General features: G+C 41.2%; 1 protein-coding gene across 23 annotated transcripts in view; it reads right to left on the reverse strand.

Moving 5' to 3' along the window:
* Positions 1-18,962: 18,962 nt before the first annotated feature.
* The window catches only part of LOC101866755 (leucine-rich repeat-containing protein 37A3), a 42,088-nt gene continuing 40,464 nt past the window's right edge, over positions 18,963-20,586 (reverse strand). For 21 of the 23 annotated variants that reach the window (XR_012425975.1, XM_065531722.2, XM_074019941.1 and 18 more), the window contains one exon: positions 18,963-19,308. Coding sequence is in view for 20 of the 23 variants with exons in the window: in XM_065531722.2 (XP_065387794.1) it covers positions 19,144-19,308 (165 nt within the window). In the remaining 3 variants the exon portion in view is untranslated. Of the gene's footprint in view, positions 19,309-19,624; positions 20,355-20,586 lie in introns of all 23 variants that reach the window. The other 2 variants (XR_012425976.1, XR_012425974.1) reach the window with 1 other exon arrangement.

Genomic DNA, 20,586 nt, shown 5'->3' on the forward strand with positions numbered 1-20,586 from the left:
GACAGCCAAAGAAGCCTAAGAGAATCAACTAAGATTTTACTGGAAGTAATATGAGAATTCAGTATGGTATGTCAGCCTGGGTGACACAGTGAGATCATGTCTCAAAATTTTTTTATTTACATAAGCAGAATAGGCACAAAAAACTATCTGAAATATTATTTATTTATTTAGACAGAGTCTCGCTTTTGTCAACCAGGCTGGAGTGCAATGACACGATCTCAGCTCATTGCAACCTCTGCCTTTCCGGGTTCAAGTGATTCTCTTGCCTCAGCCTCCCTAGTAGCTGGGATTACACGTGCCTGCCACCATGTCTGGCTAATTTTTGTATTTTTAGTAGAGACAGGGTTTCACCATGTTGGCCAGGCTGGTCTCAAACTACTGACCTCAAGTGATCTGCCGGCCTCAGCCTCCCAAAGTGCTGGGATTACAGGCATGAGCCACTACGCCTGGCCCTGGGCATCTTTTTAAACTGCAGGCACTGATTCAGTAGGTCTGAGCTGTGGGCTGAGACCCAGTACTTGTCTAATACGCTTCCTCTGAAGCCAGGCTGCAATTCTGCACCACACTTTGAAGAGCAGGTTCAAGACCAATGTATCTTCTGCCATTTCAAACTACTCAAAAATCCTTCCTCCTATCTCAAGGTCTGTCTCAGTGTAATTCCAATTGCAGCCCCACCACACTGGTTGTGGCTACTTCCTGCAGAACCACATGGAACAAATTTAATTGACCTGAACTTGATAGCCTATCAGCTATGTTAAGGCAGCTAGCTGTTAGGGTCCCCTGAGTTTTCTTTTCTTTTCTTTTCTTTCTTTTTTTTTAGGCAGAGTCTCACTCTGTCACCCAGGCTGGAGTGTAGTGGCACAATCGTGGCTCCCAGGTTCAAGCGATTCTTATGCCTCAGTCTCCCCAGCAGCTGAGACTACAGGTGTGCTCCACCACGCCTGGCTAATTTTTGTATTTTTTAGTAGAGATGAGTTTTCGCCATGTGAACCAGGTTGGTCTCAAACTCTCAGCCTCAAGCAATCCGCCCACCACAGCCTCCCAAAGTGCTGGAATTACAGGTGCAAGCCACTGCGCTCAGCTGACAATTAGACATCTTCGAAAGAAAGACTCTATAGCAGTTGATGATAACGCAGAAGTTCTTAGTTTTAGTTTACTGAAGTGACCCTTCTCCTATGTAACCACTTATCTTCCTCTTCCCATTCATCTAAAATGGGGTGATATAATATGTGATTTTACCAATATAATTCTAATATATGCTTTTTGTGGAAAATTCAGAAAATATCGAAGCTAAACATGAAAATTTGCCGGGCAAGGTGGCAGCACTTTGGGTGGCCAAGGCAGGCAGATCACTTGAGACCAGGAGTTTCAGACAAGCCTGGCCAACATGGCGAAACCCTGTCTCTACTAAAAATACAAAACAGCCTGGCAGGGTGGTGCAAACCTGTAGTCCAAGCTACTTGGGAGGCTGAGGCAGGAGAATCACTTGAACCCAAGAGGCGGAGGTTGCAGTGGGCTGAGATTGTGCCATTGCAATCCTAAAGCCTGGGTGACAGAATGAGACTCTGTCTCAAAAAAAAAAAAAGTTGAAAATGAAAATCTCATATGATGCCATCATCTAGTGGCAGCCACTGTTGACATTGGGTATATTTCTTTTATTTCTTTTCTATTTGCATATTTTATCTTGCTAAAACTCAATATCTTACCTGTTTTAACAATAGATGTTCATTATAGAAAAAAGTGGAAAATACAAATATGCCAAAGAAGAAATAGAAATCCCCGTGGTCCCATTACCCAGAAACAACTTCTGGTTATATTTTGATGTGTTTCCTTGAAGATGTTTAAATCGGTTGGCCGAGCGCGGTGGCTCAAGCCTGTAATCCCAGCACTTTGGGAGGCCGAGACGGGTGGATCACGAGGTCAGGAGATCGAGACCATCCTGGCTAACATGGTGAAACCCCGTCTCTACTAAAAAAAAAAATACAAAAAAACTAGCCGGGCGAGGTGGCGGGCGCCTGTAGTCCCAGCTACTCAGGAGGCTGAGGCAGGAGAATGGCGTGAACCCGGGAGGCGAAGCTTGCAGTGAGCTGAGATCCGGCCACTGCACTCCAGCCTGGGCGACAGAGTGAGACTCCGTCTCAAAAAAAAAAAAAATGAAGATGTTTAAATCGGACACGCGCGGTGGCTCACTCCTGTAATCCCAGCACTTTGGGAGGCCGAGGCAGTTGGATCACCTGAGGTCAGGAGTTCAAGACCAGCCTGATCAATATGGTGAAACCCCATCTCTACTAAAAATACAAAAATTAGCTGGGCATGGGTGGGCGCCTGTAATCCCAGGCACTTGGAAGAAGCTGAGGCAGGAGAATCGCTTTAATTCAAGAGGCAGAGGTTGCAGTGAGCCGAGATTGTGCCACTACACTCCAGCCTGGGTGACAGAGTGAGACTGTCTCAACAACAACAACAACAAAAAATAATAATAATAAACACCAATTCTACCCAAACTCTTTCAGAAAATAGAAGAGAACATTGCTGAATCATTTTAAGAAGTCAGTATTCACTCTGATGCCAAAACCAAAGGAAGCACACACAAAAAAGGAGAAAACTGCCAACCAATACCCATTGTAAATAAAGATGCAAAATCCTTAACAAAAGATTAGCAAATAGAATTAATCAATATATGAGAATTACACAACATGACAAAGTGGGGTTTACTACAAGGATACATAGCTGATTTTGTATTTGAAAATTAATCAATGTAGTCTACTGTACTAAAAGGCTAAAAGAAAAAAAATCATGTCAATTAATTTCAGAAAAAAAGTATTTGACAAAAATTCAACACCAACTCATAATAAAATGCAGATAAAATAGGTATATGGCGGCCAGGCGTGGTGGCTCACACCTGTAATCCTAGCAGTTTAGTGTAATTTCTAATATTTTAGATTCTTAGGTAGGAGAAGTAGAATAAGAGTACTCCTCCAGAACATTTATTTCAGACCTTTTTATAAATTTAATGTTTTTGTATGCTCTTCTCATATTATTAATTTCAAAGCCCTTGGCAATAAGGAGGTTAATCTTGTCTATAATGTAAGGAAATTTAACTTTAAAAATTTCCCTTTAGATATGCTAGCGTCTTAATCTTGTTTCATTACATATTTTATTAATTCAAGGCCTTAAAAATTACAGCTTTATTCTGTTACACAGGTTTTTAAGTATGCCTGTACACCATAATGACGTTATTTATTTATTTATTTATTTATTTATTTATTTGAGATGGAGTTTCGCTCTTGGCTAAAGTGCAATGGCACGATCTCAGCTCACTGCAACCTGTGCCTCTCGGGTTCAAGCGATTCTCCTCTCAGCCTCCCGAGTCGCTGGGACTACCGGCGCATGGCGGCACGCCCGGCTAATTTTTTGTATTTTTGGTAGAGATGGGGTTTCACCATGTTAGCCAGGATGGTCTCTATCTCCTGACCTCGTGATTCTCCCGCCTCTGCCTCCCAAAATGCTGGGATTACAGGCGTGAGCCACCATGCCCAGCCGAGAAATTTTTTTAAATGCAGAAAGTTATCTAGCCACTTTGTATTTACCACTAGATGTCTCACTAACTTCAGAAAACCTGATAGCTTTTGACCACACGAGAGTAACTTGGCTCTCAAGTTAAATTTTTGTAGAATAATATAATCAGGTTAAGTCGAAACCTATTTTTTAAATTAAGATATTGAACTTGTATTTTTCTTTATTGTGTTATTTAACAGAAAGGAAACATAAAAGGCTGTGACTTTCCTACTTAATTAAGGATCTGGAAGCCACATTTTGTATGGAAAAAGTTATTTTTCTTTTCTTTTAATTTTTGATTTCAGTAGGTTTTGAGGGAACACATGGCATTTGATTACATGAATAAGTACTTTAGTGGTGATTTCTGAGATTTTGGTGGACCCATCACCCAAGCAGCGTCCACTGTACCCAGTGTGTATTCTTTCATCCCTCATTACCCTCTTACCCTTTCCCCCAGTCCCTATAGTCCAGTGTATCATTCTTATGCCTTTGCATCCTCATAGCTTAGCTCCCACATGTGACTGAGAACATACAATGTTAGGTTTTTCATTCTTGAGTTACTTCACTTAGAATAATAGTCTCCGATTTTATCCACGTTGCTGTGAATGCCATTATTTCTTTTTATGGCTGAGTAGTATTCCATGGCGTATATATATGTGTATGTGTGTGTGTGTGTGTGTCTGTATACACATACCACATTTTCTTTATCCACTCATTGACTGATAGGTATTTGGACTGGTTCTATATTTTTGCAATTGCAAATTGTGCTGCTATAAACATGCATGTGCAAGTATCTTTTTTGTATAATGACTTCTTTTCCTCTGGGTAGATATCCAGTAGTGGGACTGCTGGATAAAATGGTAGATCTACTTTTAGTTCTTTTTTTTTTTTTTTTTTTGAGACGGAGTCTCGCTCTGTCACCCAGGCCCCAGGCTGGAGTGCAGTGACGCGATCTCGGCTCACTGCAAGCTCCGCCTCCCGGGTTCGCGCCATTCTCCTGCCTCAGCCTCCTGGCTAGCTTGGACTACAGGCGCCCACCATCACGCCCAGCTAATTTTTTTGTATTTTTAGTAGAGACGGGGTTTCACCATGTTAGCCAGGATGATCTCGATCTCCTGACCTCGTGATCTGCCCGCCTTGGCCTCCCAAAGAGCTACTTTTAGTTCTTTAAGGAATCTCCACTCTGTTTTCCTTAGTGGTTGTACTAGTTTACATTACCACCAGCAGTGTGAAAGTGTTCCCTTTTCACTGCATCCATGCCAACACCTGTTTTTTTTAAATTTTTTGATTATGGTCATTCTTGCAGGAGTGAGGTGGCATCGCATTGTAGTTCTGATTTGCATTTCCCTGATACTTGGTGATGTTGAGCATTTTTCCATATGCTTGTTGGCCTATCTTGGTTGGTACATCTTCTTCTGAGAATTGTCTATTCATGTCCTTAACCCACTTTTTGATGGAATTTTTTTTTTTTCTTGCTGATTTGTTTGCATACTTTGTAGATTCTGGATATTAGTCCTTCGTCAGATGTTTTTCTTAATCCGTAATTTTTTTTTTCCCCTGAGGTAGGGTCTTGCTTTGTCAACCAGGGTGGAGTGCAGTGGCATGATCATGGCTCACTGCAACCTCGGCCTCCCAGGCTCAAGTGATCCTCCCACCTCAGCCTCCTGAGTAGCTGAGACTACAGACATATGCCACCACCCTTGGCTAACTTTTAACTTTTCTTGTAGAGGTGGTTACTATGTTGCCCAGGCTGGTCTCAAACTCCTGGGCTCAAGTGATCCTTTTGCCTCAGCCTCCCAAAGTACTGGGATTACAGGCTTGAGCCACTGTGCCTGGCAATTTTTAATTGTTTTTATTTTAATTTTTTTTAAAAAGCCAGAAACCAGCAGACTTAATTCTTCAACTAGTTTAATAACACTCAAAGAGAAAGTGTAGAAATGTGATTTTTTGTTTTTCCTTATAAACATAAATTTATCTGTTTAAATAATAGAGTGAAAATAACAAGATAAAGTGAATTCTTCCTAGGAGGAAATACTTCATGAATTGAGGGTGGAGGTAAAAACATTCTTCTATTGAACACATTTATAAATGGTTAGGTGTTACTGAAATACTATGCATAGCACTCGGCTTCAAGAACAATATAGTCAAATAGATTTAATACCCTAACTTACCAAGTTTCTTTGAAACATAACCCTTAAGTTTTGGTCTTCCTTTATTATTTGAAGGTGATAGATCACAGAATCATAGAATTGGGGAACTGATAGGTGAGTTGTCTGTCCTCAAAACTTGGCAAATTAGTATCTTAAAAAAACTAACACTGATACCAACATGCAAAATTTCTCCAGTCACAAACATTTAATGCTGTTTTGTTCTAGTATTTTTAGCTGTCCACAGGAAATCTACTCTATCCCAATATGTCTTACATGTGAAGTGTCATTTTTGTCTAACATTTTTAGTTCCACCTTTTACATTTTTGTCAAAACAATCATTTTCATTATTGCTTTGGGCCGAAAACTGTATTGTCATCTTTGACACAGGTGTCTTACTGATTTGTATTAGATCTTTCAGAATAGCTCTCTTTTTTTTTTTTTTTTTTTGAGACGGAGTCTCGCTGTGTCGCCCGGGCTGGAGTGCAGTGGCCGGATCTCAGCTCACTGCAAGCTCCGCCTCGGGGGTTTACACCATTCTCCTGCCTCATCCTCCCGAGTAGCTGGGACTACAGGCACCCGCCATCTCGCCCGGCTAGTTTTTTGTATTTTTTAGTAGAGACGGGGTTTCACCGTGTTAGCCAGGATGGTCTCGATCTCCTGACCTCGTGATCCACCCGTCTCGGCCTCCCAAAGTGCTGGGATTACAGGCTTGAGCCACCGCGCCCGGCCCAGAATAGCTCTCTTAATTTTCATTTCCTTTCCCTTTCCATATGACTTCCCTCGTTCAGGGTCTTTTCATCCTACTGTTGGATGATTACAACAGCTTCACATATGGTCTGCCTCTAACCTTTCTTTCTCCTAGTGGGCCCTGAATACCACTGATAGAAAAAATGACTGTAGTTCCAGCCATGCTCAAGAACCTGAAATGGCTCCCTGTTAATCTACCTCAATCAGTTCAAGCCCTATTGTCTGACTTTTAAGCTTCTCTTACTGGATCATTCATATTTCCAACACTATTTACTTTTACAGCTTAGCACAAACTCTTTGGTTAGACTCTTCAAAGTCTTTTAAATACTGTATTGTCATACCCTCCTTGGCACTCTTCCTGTTGCTAGGAAAGTCCTCCTTCTCCTGTATGTCCTTTAAAGCAGCAGCCCCCAACCTTTTTGGCACAGGGACCGGTTTTGTGCAAGACAGTTTTTCCAAAGACATGGGGAGCAGGGGATGTGTTGGGATGAAGCTGTTCCAGCTCAGATCATCAGGCATTAGATTCTCGTAAGGAACGCACAACCTAGATCCCTTGCATGTGCAGTTCACAATAGGGTTCCAGCTCTTATGAGCCTCTAATGCTGCCACTGATCTGACAGAAGGCGGAGCTCAGGCCGTAATGCTTGCTCTCCTGCTGCTCACCTCCTGCTGTGTGGCCCGGTTGTAACAGGCCACAAACCTGTACCGGCCCATGGTCTAGGGGTTGAAGACCCCTGCTTTAAAGCCCAGATGAGTTCCCCTCTCCCCCAAAGCCCTTTCTATACTGTCCAGATTCACACTGTTCTCCTGTTTATCTGAGCTCTTGTGCTCACTGTTGAATCACATAGTAAATGAGAGGTGAAGTACAGCATAGTGGTTAAGAGCATGAAGTCGAGAGCCAGACGGGTTTAGCATCTATACTTTAGACCCTGGCTCTGCCACTTACTACTGTGTGACCTTGGGCTACTTAGTTGACCCCCTTGTGCCTTAGTTTCCATGTCAGCAAAATAGGGAAAATAATAGTATCTACCTCACAGGGTTATTGTAAGGATTAAGGATGAATGTAAAGTATTTAGAATAGTACCTAACATAGTGATACAAGTGTTTGCATTATAATCAATATCACTAAGCACTTGTTTATTCTCAGGTTTTTTTTTTTTTTTTTTTTTTTTCCGTGTATAGTATTTTTTATCTTTCCACTTAGATAGTAAACTCTTTCAAGGCAGAGTGTTACATCTTTTGTTTTGGTCTCATTTTTCCTGGTAGTTATTAAGCAAAACCCATTTGCTAATTTGATTTCTCTGTAGCCTGTGTTCCTGTATAAAAACCTTTAATAATCTCTCCTTTAAATGAGCGACTGAGGGAGACATTTGGAAAGAAAAAGCCATGAATGGTTCCAAGAATTCACCTTCCTGGGGTCACAGGGCTGGTAACAACCTACAAAAACTTCCACATTATGAAGTAATCTCTAGATTTTGGTAGTTTAAACTGGGAATATTTTGAGACAGAAACAAGAAAAAATGTAGTTTTGGTATTTTATTTAGAAGTAACTTTTAGTCTTTTTTTAAAAAATGGACTATTCATTTATAGCTATTAAACTTTTTAAAAATAATGGAATAATCTTTTGTAGCAAATGGAACATTTATATAATTAATCTTCTATCTCACATGTCAAATTATTAATTTTAAAAAATCTTTTTTTCATAGGACTTCCTGATCCATTTGCTAAGGTGGTGGTTGATGGATCTGGGCAATGCCATTCTACAGATACTGTGAAGAATACGCTCGATCCAAAGTGGAATCAGCATTATGACCTGTAGGTTTAAATGATTAGTTTGAAATGAAACACATAATTATTACTTGATATGGTCTTTGAAAAGAATCATGGGAAATGATCTGAGTTTCATCTGTGGTATAATTTGGTCTTCACAAAAGGCGTAAAGAAAAGCCCAGTGGGAATGTGCTTTGGTTTACAGACAGGTTTTGAAAGATGAGGTATCCCTAAAATTCTGTGAAGAACAAAATGAAACTGGCTCACAGTAGAGCAGTCCCCCCAACTTTTTCCAAATAAATAAAGGTATTAATTCACCACTTTAGACCAATTATAAAACCAGAAATCAGAATTTGGATTGCACTGAATAGGCATTCTTTTTGCTTTTATATAGATGGTTTCTTTCTTTTAAATTTTATTTTAATCATAGGAGTTTATGCACCTCTTTAAAAAGGCAAAAGATACTATAAAGTTTTTACTGGAAAACAGCAAGTTCCCTGCTCCATTCTTATTCCTGATTCCCATCCTCAAGGCAATTGCTTTAATAACTTTGGCTGTTTATTCTGGTATTTTCATGTTTCTAGATATGTTCCTTATTTTATATCATCAGTTTTCTTTTTTTAGTTTTAGGTAGTTTTGTTTTGTTTTGTTTTGTTTTTGAGACAGAATCTTGCTCTGTCACCCAGGCTGGAGTATAGTGACACCATCTTGGCTCACTGCAATCTCTGCCTCCTTGGTTCAAGCAATTCTCCTGCCTCAGCCTCCCGAGTAGCTTGGAATGCAGGTGCCACCACCACCATGCCCAGCTAATTTTTGTATTTTTAGTAGAGACGGAGTTTCACCATGTTGGCCAGGCTCGTCTCCAACTCCTGACCTCAAGTGATCTGCCCGTCTCAGCCTCCGAAAGTGCTGGGATTACAGACGTGAGCCACCACGCCCAGCCTAGTTTTAGGTATTTTCGAATTTCCTAACTAGAAGATGATTCAGCTTTATTTTTTATTAAAAATTCTTTAAAAATTAGAGACAGTCTCACTCTGTTGCTCAGGCTGGAGTGCAGTGGCATAATCATAGCTCACTGTAGCCTCAAACTCCTGGACTCAGCTGATCCTCCCACCTCACCCTCCTGAGTAGCTGGAACTACAGGTGCATGCCACCATGCCCAGCTAATTTTTTTTTTTAAATTTTCTGTAGAGATAGGGTCTTGCTATGTTGCCCAGTCAGGTCTTGAATTCCTGGGCTCAAGCAATTCTCCCTCCTTCGCCTCCCAAAATATTTGGATTATAGGCATGGACTGTGATGCCCAGTCCAGTGGTTTGGCTTTTAAAATTGGTATTCATCATCCCCATTCCCATGACACAAGCCCCTTCCTTTCTTTAGTCTTCCAATATATTACATGAACCTTTTTGGTTAAACCATTGTTCCATGTTTACATTATTATGATTACGTAAATATCCATAGTTGGGTCACATGGTTACAAGAATTTTATTTATATATATATATATATATATATATATATATATATATATATTTTTTTTTTTTTTTTTTTTTTTTTTTTTTTTGAGACGGAGTTTCGCTCTTTTTTGCCCAGGCTGGAGTGCAGCGGCGCGATCTCAGCTCACCACAACCTCCGCCTCCCGGGTTCAAGCGATTCTCCTGCCTCAGCCTCCCGAGTAGCTGGGATTACAGGCATGTGCCACCATGCCTGGCTAATTTTGTATTTTTAGTAGAGACGGGGTTTCTCCATGTTGGTCAGGCTGGTCTTGAACTGCCGACCTCAGGTGATCCACCTGCCTCAGCCTCCCAAAGTGCTGGGATTACAGGCGTGAGCACCACGCCTGGCCTAGTGTATTTTTTAGATGGTCAGATTATCAAGTATTAAACTTAATGTGGACTTCTCAAACTCCTTTGTATATGAATACACTCTTAATATGTTATGCCTCTTCTTAAGTACAGTAGTGACTCTTCTATGCACCATTACTACGGTAAAAAAGGAATTAGGCTTCTTCAATGAACATGGTAAAGGGTACAAAACTTTAGAATTCTAATATTACTCCTAAAGGGAAAAATCTATGGGAAAAGAAATTATAAATTTTAGTAGAAACCGAAGAGGTCATTCTAAAGTATTAAAATAAGCTAAGCCAGATGTCTTCTAAAGATAGAAATTTTTGATTGTAATAATTCTTTCTAGTTGTATGAATCTTAGTAATATTTCTGTCATTTAATAGTAAATCTTCAGAGACCGAACTGGCACATGAGGACAAGTTGTGGACTGCAGTCGTTTATTCAATAATGATTTACCAGATGAGTAAGCTAACATCACTGAAATTGTTAGAGAAATATATAGATAATATCCTTAAAAGAATAGAAATAAGTTGGTGTTTATTGTATATTGAATGTAGATTTTCCTTGTAATGGTAAAATTAATGGAGGATCTTGTCACAACAAATTTATAAAGTAAGTCACAAATTAGATGTGTTAAATTTGGTTATTAAGAGTTTCGACTAGGAGACAAATGAAATTTCCTGACAAATATAACTCTCTTGTAAATATTATCTAGTTAAAAAAAAGTTGCTGGATTAAGTTATTCAAAACAGGCCATGTAAATTAGAAACATTGCTATATTTAAGAGGGATGGGATGGATAAGTTGTGTAATAGTAAGTAAAATAACATAGTAACATTAAATTGAGCATTTATATGTCCAACTGTTATAAACACTTTATGTACAAATCATTTAATTCTCATAGCATCTTGGAAGGCTGTATATAGCCATGCTTCTGAAATCAGACCAGCTGAATTATAATCCTTAGTCTTCTGTGTACTGGCTTTATGACCTTTATTTAACTTCCATGGGCTTTGGTTTATATTTATTTACAAAACAGTATGAGTGATAATAGTACATACTCCATAAACAGTTGAGAGGATAAATGAAATAATTCAGGTAAAGCACTTTAGCACAGTGTCTTTCATAAAATAAGTGCTTCATAAATAATTAGCTACTATTATTTCTATTGCTACTACTGTTACCCTCAAAAACTAAGAGTTAGAGAAGTAATTTGCCTAAGGCCACAACAGTAAGTGGCAGAGCTAAAACACACAAACCTGTCTTAATTCTAAAGTCATGATTTTTATCATTGGTCTCTTTGATACTAGTTCTGACTCTTTTCCGATTTTATTTTTAACATTCAAAGTATTTTTAATTAACGTCAATGAGATATAACTTACACGTAATAAATTGCATCCATTTAAGTGTATAAATGGTTAAATTTTAACTCCAATTATTTTTTATACAAAATTTTATACCCAGGTTATGGTATTTACTCATTTTGTTTAAACTGTTAAAAATCACTATAATTGTTTATAGATCACTTTAGCTTCCAGATATGTCTGTTAGCTCTTTTATAGATGTGAGGTAGATTACGGTATTTTTGAAAAGGATATTTAGGGCCGGGTGCGGCGGCTCATGTCTGTAATTCCAGCACTTTGGGATCCCAAGGCGGGTGGATCACAAGGTCAGGAGTTTGAGACCAGCCTGCCTGGTGAAACTCCATCTCTACTAAACAAAATACACAAAGTTAGCCGGGCATCGTGGCGCACACCTGCAGTCCCAGCTACTCGGGAGGCTGAGGCGGGAGAATTGTTTGAATCCGGCATGCAGAGGTTGCAGTGAGCTGAGATTAAGCCACTGCACTCCAGCCTGGGCGACAGAGCAAGCCTCTGTCTCAGAAAAAAAAAAAAAAAAAAAGGCCGGGCGCGGTGGCTCAAGCCTGTAATCCCAGCACTTTGGGAGGCCGAGACGGGCGGATCACAAGGTCAGGAGATCGAGACCATCCTGGCTAACACGGTGAAACCCCGTCTCTACTAAAAAATACAAAAAACTAGCCGGGCGAGATGGCGGTCGCCTGTAGTCCCAGCTACTCGGGAGGCTGAGGCAGGAGAATGGCGTAAACCCGGGAGGCAGAGCTTGCAGTGAGCTGAGATCCGGCCACTGCACTCCAGCCTGGGCGACAGAGCGAGACTCCGTCTCAAAAAAAAAAAAAAAAAGAAATTTAGGATGAAATAACTAATCAATATTGACAGTACCAGCAGTAATAAGGCTTATTCTAAACTTGCCTTACATTACTGTACTGTAATTGTAATCATGGGGAAAAAACCCTAGCATCTCTTCATTTTCTGTTTTTTAGAGCCCTTCAACATCTGCTAGTATCTCTGTAAAAATATTCACATTATTACATTTCTATAGTCATTTGTCTCTTTTTCATTAAATGAATTATGATAAAGAGTTGATAGAAAATAGTGGCCTTGGCCAGGCGCGGTGGCTCACGCCTGTAATCTCAACACTTTGGGAGGCTGAGGCGGGAGGATCATGAGGTCAAGAGATCAAGACCAACTTGGCCAACATGGTGAAACCCAGTCTCTACTTAAAATACAAAAATTAGCTGGGTGTGGTGGCACGCGCCTGTAGTCCCAGCTACGCAGGAGGCTGAGGTAGGAGAATCACTTGAACCTGGGAGGCAGAAGTTGCAGTCAGCCGAGATGGTGCTACTGCACTCCAGCCTGGCAAAAGAGGGAGACTCCATCTCAAAAAACAAAAAAAAGGGCCGGGCGCGGTGGCTCACGCCTGTAATCCCTGCACTTTGGGAGGCCGAGGCGGGCGGATCACGAGGTCAGTAGATCGAGACCATCCTGGCTAACACGGTGAAACCCCGTCTCTACTAAAATACAAAAAAAAAAAAATTAGCCGGGCGCGGTGGCGGGCGCCTGTAGTCCCAGCTACTCCGGAGGCTGAGGCAGGAGAATGGCGCGAACCCGGGAGGCGGAGCTTGCAGTGAGCCGAGATGGTGCCACTGCACTCCAGCCTGGGCGACAGAGTGAAGACTCCGCCTCAAAAAAAAAAAAAAAAAAAAAAAAGAAAAAAAAAAAGTAGCCATCTTGATTTTTTGTTTGTTTGTTTGTTTTGAGGGCTCTTGTTGCCCAGGCTGGAGTGCAGTGACGTCATCTCGTCTCACTGCAACCTCCACCTCCCTGGTTTAAGCGATTCTCCAGCCTCAGCCTCCTGAGTAGCTGGAATTACAGGTGCGCGCCTCCATGCCCAGCTAATTTTTGTATTTTTAGTAGAGATGGGGTTTCATCATGTTGGCCAGGCCAGTCTCGAACGCCTGACCTCAGGGGATCCGCCTACAGTAGCACTGCAGGTACCCACCCAGCCCAATTGCTGCAGATTCCTTCCCTACCTCCCCTGCCCTCCCCCCTTCCCCTTGCTCACTCCTGTGCTGTGCATCCTGCTCTGATCGCCCCCCAACCCCGCTGATCGCCGAAATAGGGGAAATGCAAGGACACATCAAGTGGCAAAAATACTAGATTTACAAGAGGAAAGAGGTGCACTGTTCAAAATGGAGATTGCATTGTTGCAGTTTGCAGGCCACACTCGCTCGATCTCTCTCCCCCACCAACCAACCCCTTCTTCTTCCTCTTCAAAAACTGTGTGCAGTACAGTGTCTCCACCGGGCAGGATAGAAACTTTGGCAAACACATATCCATTGCATTCATTTTTCTCTCCTTGTTTTGCTGTGATTTTCTGGAATGAAAGAAGCCTCTTGTTTTGCAAACCTCTTTGCATTTCTAATGAGGTTTCTTTCAGATTTTTATTGTATTATCTATTCCTTAAAAGGGAATTAAGGATTTGGACAGATTGTGGCACACAAACACACACAAAAACATGCCTTTTTTCCCTAGCTGTGGTTTTTAAATTGTGTTAAGGAAACGGATCATATTGGTTAGTAGGGGAACCTTATCTGGTCCTGTGTGTTCGTTTTTATTCTTCGAGTGCTAATGGGCCCGTGCAACAGCCGCTGGTAAATGGCTGATTAAAAAGCAAAGCAGAAAGCCAAACAAGACCCAACCAAATTTGGTAATTCATCCGATTCAAAATTGTTTTGGTTAAATCAAAAATAAAAGCACAAGACCGCAGGAACAGGCGTCTTAACTCATTTGATCGCTTTGCCTTGCTTGGGAAATGCAGTTTCGTGTCACCTGTTGTAGGAGATGTGTACTTGATCATCTAGACATAATTGCCGAAGATGAACTTTTGATCCAACTTCTGTCACACAGCGTCAGTATCAGATTTCTTGCACAGCGACTTTTACTTTTCACTCTATTTCTGAGGAAAAAGCCTTCCCAAAATCCATAATGAATTTCTCCTTGGTAACCCCTCTTCTGTTTTCACACAGAAAAGTTTCTCTAGGCTGGTGCTGAGATACATTTTGTTAAACACACCCCGCCCCGCGCCAAGGCTGCTTTGTATTAAATACGTAGTTGCGATGTACTAAATTGTGAAATTAACATAACCGAAGCAACAACTGGCAAGATTTTTTCTTTATAATTTTGCAAATCTAGATTAGTTAAATTAGAATCTGGTTTTAAAAGCATTTAAAAAATAAAGTTTATGAGGAAATGTTTGTGAGGAAAAAGGACCCCTTTTTCCTTGAAGTAAGGCATGTCTTTCTCAGAGACACTAGGGTAGTACAAGTGGTTAAATTGAATTTTTTTTTTTTTTTTTTTGAGGTGGAGTCTCGCTCTGTCGCCCAGGCTGGAGTGCAGTGGCCAGATCTCAGCTCACTGCAAGCTCTGCCTCCCGGGTTTACGCCATTCTCCTGCCTCAGCCTCCCAAGTAGCTGGGACTCCAGGCGCCCACCACCTCGCCCGGCTAGTTTTTTGTATTTTTTAGTAGAGACGGGGTTTCACCGTGTTAGCCAGGATGGTCTCGATCTCCTGACCTTGTGATCCGCCCGTCTCGGCCTCCCAAAGTGCTGGGATTACAGGCTTGAGCCACCGCGCCCGGCAAATTTGTTTTTTTAAATAAATGCTTAAATACTTATTGGAGAAGTAGGGTAGTATTATATTAAACCAAATGTAAACCCACATAGGTTGTCCTAACATAAACTGAAAAAGGTAATTACTTTTGCCCGGTGGTCAGCATCGTTGCCAGACTTGTCCTGGGAGGCTGGCTGAAGAATGAAGGGAATGAATAAAGTGTCAGGTATTTATGTCTTATATGTAGAAAGGACTACATGTAAATTCTTGGCAACTTAATTTTAGTACTTTTTTTTTTTTTTTTTTTTGAGACGGAGCCTTGCTGTCGCCTAGGTTGGAGTGCAATGGCGGGATCTTGCCTCACTGCAACCTCTACCTCCTGGGCTCAAGCGATTCTCCTGCCTCAGCCTCTTGAGCAGCTTGGATTACAGGTGCCCACCAGCACGCCTCGCTAATTTTTGTATTTTTAGTAGAGATGGGGTTTTACTATGTTGGCCACACTGGTCTGGAACTCCTGACCTCAAGTGATCTGCCCACCTTGGCCTCCCAAAGTGCTGGGATTACAGGCGTGAGCCACCACACCCGGTCCTTAGATGTGTCTTGTGCTTTGCATGCAAGTGTGTGTTAGTAATGGACTTCTTTTGTAAAATAATTTTATTATACTAGAAAAGTGTGTGTGTATATATATATATATTTGGACAGCATCTCTCAGGCTGGAGTGTATATATATATATATATATACACACTTTTATGTGTGTGTGTGTGTATATATATATATTTTTTTTGGACAGCATCTCTCAGGCTGGAGTGCAGTGGTGCGATTCCAACTCATGGCAACCTCCACCTCCTGGGTCAAGTGATTCTCCTGCTTCAGCCTCCTGAGTAGCTGGGATTACAGGCAGCTGCCACCACACCCAGCTAACTTTTGTATTTTTAGTAGAGACGGGGTTTCACCGTGTTGGCCAGGCTGGTCTTGAACTCCTTAACACAGGTGATCCACCCATCTTGGCCCCCTAAAATGCTGGGATTACAGGTGTGAGCCACCACCTAAGGCCAAGTATATTCTTTTGATTTTAAAAATTAAAATAAAATCCAAACCACAATGAGATGCCACTTCACATTCACTAGCATGGGTGTAATTGTTTAAAAAAAATAAAAATAAAAAGTGTTGGAGAGGATTTGGGAAACTGGAGAAAGTAAAACTATGTAGCACTATGGAAAATACTTTGGCGGTTAGTCAAAAAGTTAAACTTAGAGCTACTATATGACCTAGTAATTCTATTCATACATATATAGTCAAAAGAATTGCAAACATTTAATCATGCAGAAACGTATACACATATGTATGCAGCAGCATTATTCTCAATGACCAAAAGGCGGAAACAACCTCCATGTGCATTAACTGATGAATGGAGAACGCAAATGTGATTGATCCATACAACGACATATTCTTCAGCCTTGAAAGGAAGAAAATTCTGACATGGAGAACGCTTGAGGGCGTTATGCTAAGTGAAATAAGCCAGTTACCAAAGGAGAAATACTGTGTGATTCCACTCACATGAGGTACTCAGAGTGGTCAGATTCATAGAAACAGAAAGTAGAAGGGCGGTTACCGTGGGCTGGGAGGAGAGAATGGGGTTAGTGTTTAATAGGTACAGAGTTTCAATTTGGGAAGATGAAAAAGTTCTGGAGATTTGTTGTACAACAATGTGAATGCACTTAACACTACTGAATTGTACACTTAAAAGTGGTTAGAGACAATCAGGTGTGGTAGCTGATGCCTGCAATCCCAGTACTTTGGGAGGCCGAGGTAGGCGGATCACTTGAGTCCATGAGTTTAAGATCAGCCTGGGCAACATAGCGAAATCCTGTCTCTACAAACAATGCAAAAATTAGCTAGGTGTGGTGGTGTGTGCCTGTGGTCCCAGTTACTTGTGAGACTGAGGTAGGAGGATCACCTGAGCCTGGGGAGGTTAAGGCTGCAGTGAGCTGTGATCAGACCACTGCACTCTAGCTGGGAAGACAGAGTGAGACCCTGTCTCAAAAAAAAGGTAGGGGGAGGGGGCAGTGATTAGAGTTTAAATGTTATGTTATGCCTACTTAACTGTTTGAAGTCACACACAAAAGTCTTATTTAGTGAAATTATGTATTTTATGATTTCATTTATATGAAATGTCCCAAATGGGCAAATTCATAGGAAGTAAGTAAATACTTGCCAGGAAATGGGAGAGGAAATGGGGAGTAGGGCCAGTGATTCTGGGGCTTCTTTCTGGGGTGATGAAAATGTTCTGGAATTAAATAGTGGTGATGGCTGTACAGCCTTGTGAATACTATACTAAAACCCACTAAATTCTGCACTTATTTAAAAGGGTGAATTTATGGTGTATAAATTACATCTCAATAAAAATTAATAAAAAGGAGTGGTGTGAGGAATTGGGAAAACATAAACACACACATATATATACACATACATATATGCGCCTTAACCCTAATCAGTTCCCTTTGTCCTTTCTGCAACAAAGTTATACCCAACTGATACTATAAGGTATATAGTCCAGATCTGTCTCTCTCTCTCTCTCTATATATATATATATACACACACACACACATATATATATATATATATATATCTGTATCTTTCCAGAAAAATATGCAAAATGGCTTGGTGAATTTTCTTTTTAATTTTAACACTTCAACTTTTTTTTTTTTTTTTTTTTGAGACGGAGTCTCGCTCTGTCGCCCAGGCTGGAGTGCAGTGGCTGGATCTTGGCTCACTGCAAGCTCTGCCTCCCAGGTTTACGCCATTCTCCTGCCTCAGCCTCCCAAGTAGCTGGGACTACAGGCGCCCGCTACCTCGCCCGGCTAGTTTTTTGTATTTTTTAGTAGAGACGGGGTTTCACTGTGTTAGCCAGGATGGTCTTGATCTCCTGACCTCGTGATCCGCCCGTCTCGGCCTCCCAAAGTGCTGGGATTACAGGCTTGAGCCACCGCGCCCGGCCAACACTTCAACTTTTTTTTGGCCAGTCATGGTGACTCACACCTGTAATCCCAGCACTTTGGGAGGCCGAGGTGGGTGGATCACTATAACCCAGGAATTCAAGACCAGCCTGGGCAACATATTGAGACCCCTTCTTTACAAAAAATACAAAAATTCACCAGGCTTGGTGGCACGTGCCTGTAGTTCCAGCTACTTGAGAAGCTGAGGCAGGAGGATCGCTTGAGCCTGGGAGGCAGAGGTTGCAGTGAGCCGAGATTGCACCACTGCACTCCAGCCTGGGTGAGAGTCAAACCTTGTTTCAAAAAAAAAAAAAAAAAAAATCTAGCCTCGCAGTGGCTTATTCCTGTAATCCCAACCCTTCTGGAGGCCTTTAAGGCAGGAGGATGCCTTGAGCCCGGGAGTTTGAGGCTGCAGTGAGCTATGATTCTGCCATTGCACTCCAGCTTGGGAGACAGAAAGAGACCTTGTCACAAATATACATTTTTTTCTTTGCTTTCTTCCTTTTTTTTTTTTTTTTTTAAAGACAGGGTCTCACTCTTTTCACCCTGTCACCCCCCAGGTTGGGGTGTAACAGCTCAACGTCAGCTCACTGCAACCTCCCAGGTTCAAGTGATACTCCCAACTCAGCCTACCAAGTAGATAGGACTACAGGTGCACACCACCACACCTGGCTAATTTTTGTGTATTTTTTGTAGAGATGGGGGTTTTGTCAGGTTGCCCAAACTCCTGGGCTCAAGCGATCCACCCAGCTCAGCCTCCCAAAGTGCTGGGATTACAGGTGTGAGCCATTGCGCCCGGCCAGTTTTTTCCTTTTACTGTGTCTGTGGTTCAACAATTTCCTTTTTTCCTCGTTCTCTATGGACTTTCTACTTCATTTGGATTCTGCTTAGATTGGCCTAGTTTTCTCTTTAGTCAAATCTTCAGGAACCAATTTATTAAAATTAAAAATGATCTAACAAGCTTTATTTTTATTATTGTTAAAAATCCTCATTTTGAGTAACACAACCACAAAGTAAAGAATGTTATCATTGATTTAACCAGTAAAAAAACAATACTTAATAATAAAATTTAAAAAACATGGCTCCAGGCCATCTGGATGCCTTAACTTGGGCTCAGGGGCCTGACACTGATGAGTCTTCTTTATCCTCCTCTGATGCCCTTGTGTGGGAATTAATCCGTGATGAGTCTTCTTTATCTTCCTCTGATGCCCTTTTGTAGGAATGAATCCGTGATGAGTCTTCTTTATCCTCCTCTGATGCCCTTTTGTGGGAATGAATCTGTTTTGGAAGAAAACACAATTAAGATTATCCATCACAACAACCACTATCTCCAAATCTGTATTCATTCCTTTTATTCATTTTAAGTCTCATCTACCTGATGAGATAACTTTTTTTGAAGACGGGAATTGTATGCTGTTCAACAGAGCTTTGATTCTTCCACAGTTCAGTCATCCTTGCTATCTTGTGGGGGATTGGTTCTAGGATACTGCCCCCACACCATACCAGAATCTGTGGATGCTCAATCCCTTACATATAATGGTGCAGTATTTGCATATAACCAACATACATCCCCCCATATACTTTATTTACTTACTTGGAGACAGGATCGTCCTCTGTCACTTAGGCTGGAGTGCAGTGTCACAATCACAGCTCACTGCAGCCTCAACCTCCTGGGCTCCAATGATCCTCCCACCTCAGTCTCTTGGGTAGCTGGCACTACAGGTGCATACCACCACACCTGGCTATTTTTTTAATTTTTATTAAAGACAAGGTCTCACTATGCTGCCCAGGTTGGCCTCCCAAAGTGTTGGGACTACAAGTGTCAGTCAACATCCCTGGTCCCACGTACTTTAGGTCATCACTAATAAAATGTATAGCTATTGTACAATGGCAACAGTTGTTATACTGTACTTTCTATTTGTATTTTTATTGTTTCTTTTTTCAAATATTCACCTTATCCAGTTGAATCTGAAGATGTGGACCTGCTGATGAAGAGGGCTAACTGTATCTAACTTAGGGTCTTGCATGCAGCTGACACTTAATGCATTTTATTGACTGTTTTAGCTAACATTCAATGGACAATTCCTAATAAAAAACTCTTAAAAGTATGAAAAAAAGGAAACCTGCTCTAAAGTGGCAGGAAAACCAGCCTGGGCAACATAGCGAGACCTTGTGTCTACAAAAAAAGTTTTAAAATTTCACTGCCTGCCTGTAGTCCCAGCCACTCTGGAAGCTGAGGCAGGAGGATCCCCTAAGCCCAGGAGTTTGAGGTTACAGTCAGCTAGATTACACCATTGCCCTCCAGTCTGGGTGACGACAAGGCCCTGAGAAAGAAAAAAAGAGAAAGGAAAGGAAGGAAAGAGTGTAAGTATTTAAAAGGAAGAGGCAAAACTATCATTATTTGCATATAAAACAATAAATGTTAGCAAAAGAAGCCTAAGAGAATCAACTAAGATTTTACTGGAAGTAATATGAGAATTCAGTACAGTGACTAGAAACAAATTCAAGAGAACAGCACACAGAAGTCAAATACTTGTCAGATGTACCACCAATAAC

The sequence above is a fragment of the Macaca fascicularis genome, chromosome 16 (genome assembly GCF_037993035.2).
Source record: "Macaca fascicularis isolate 582-1 chromosome 16, T2T-MFA8v1.1".
Classification (NCBI taxonomy): domain Eukaryota; kingdom Metazoa; phylum Chordata; class Mammalia; order Primates; family Cercopithecidae; genus Macaca; species Macaca fascicularis.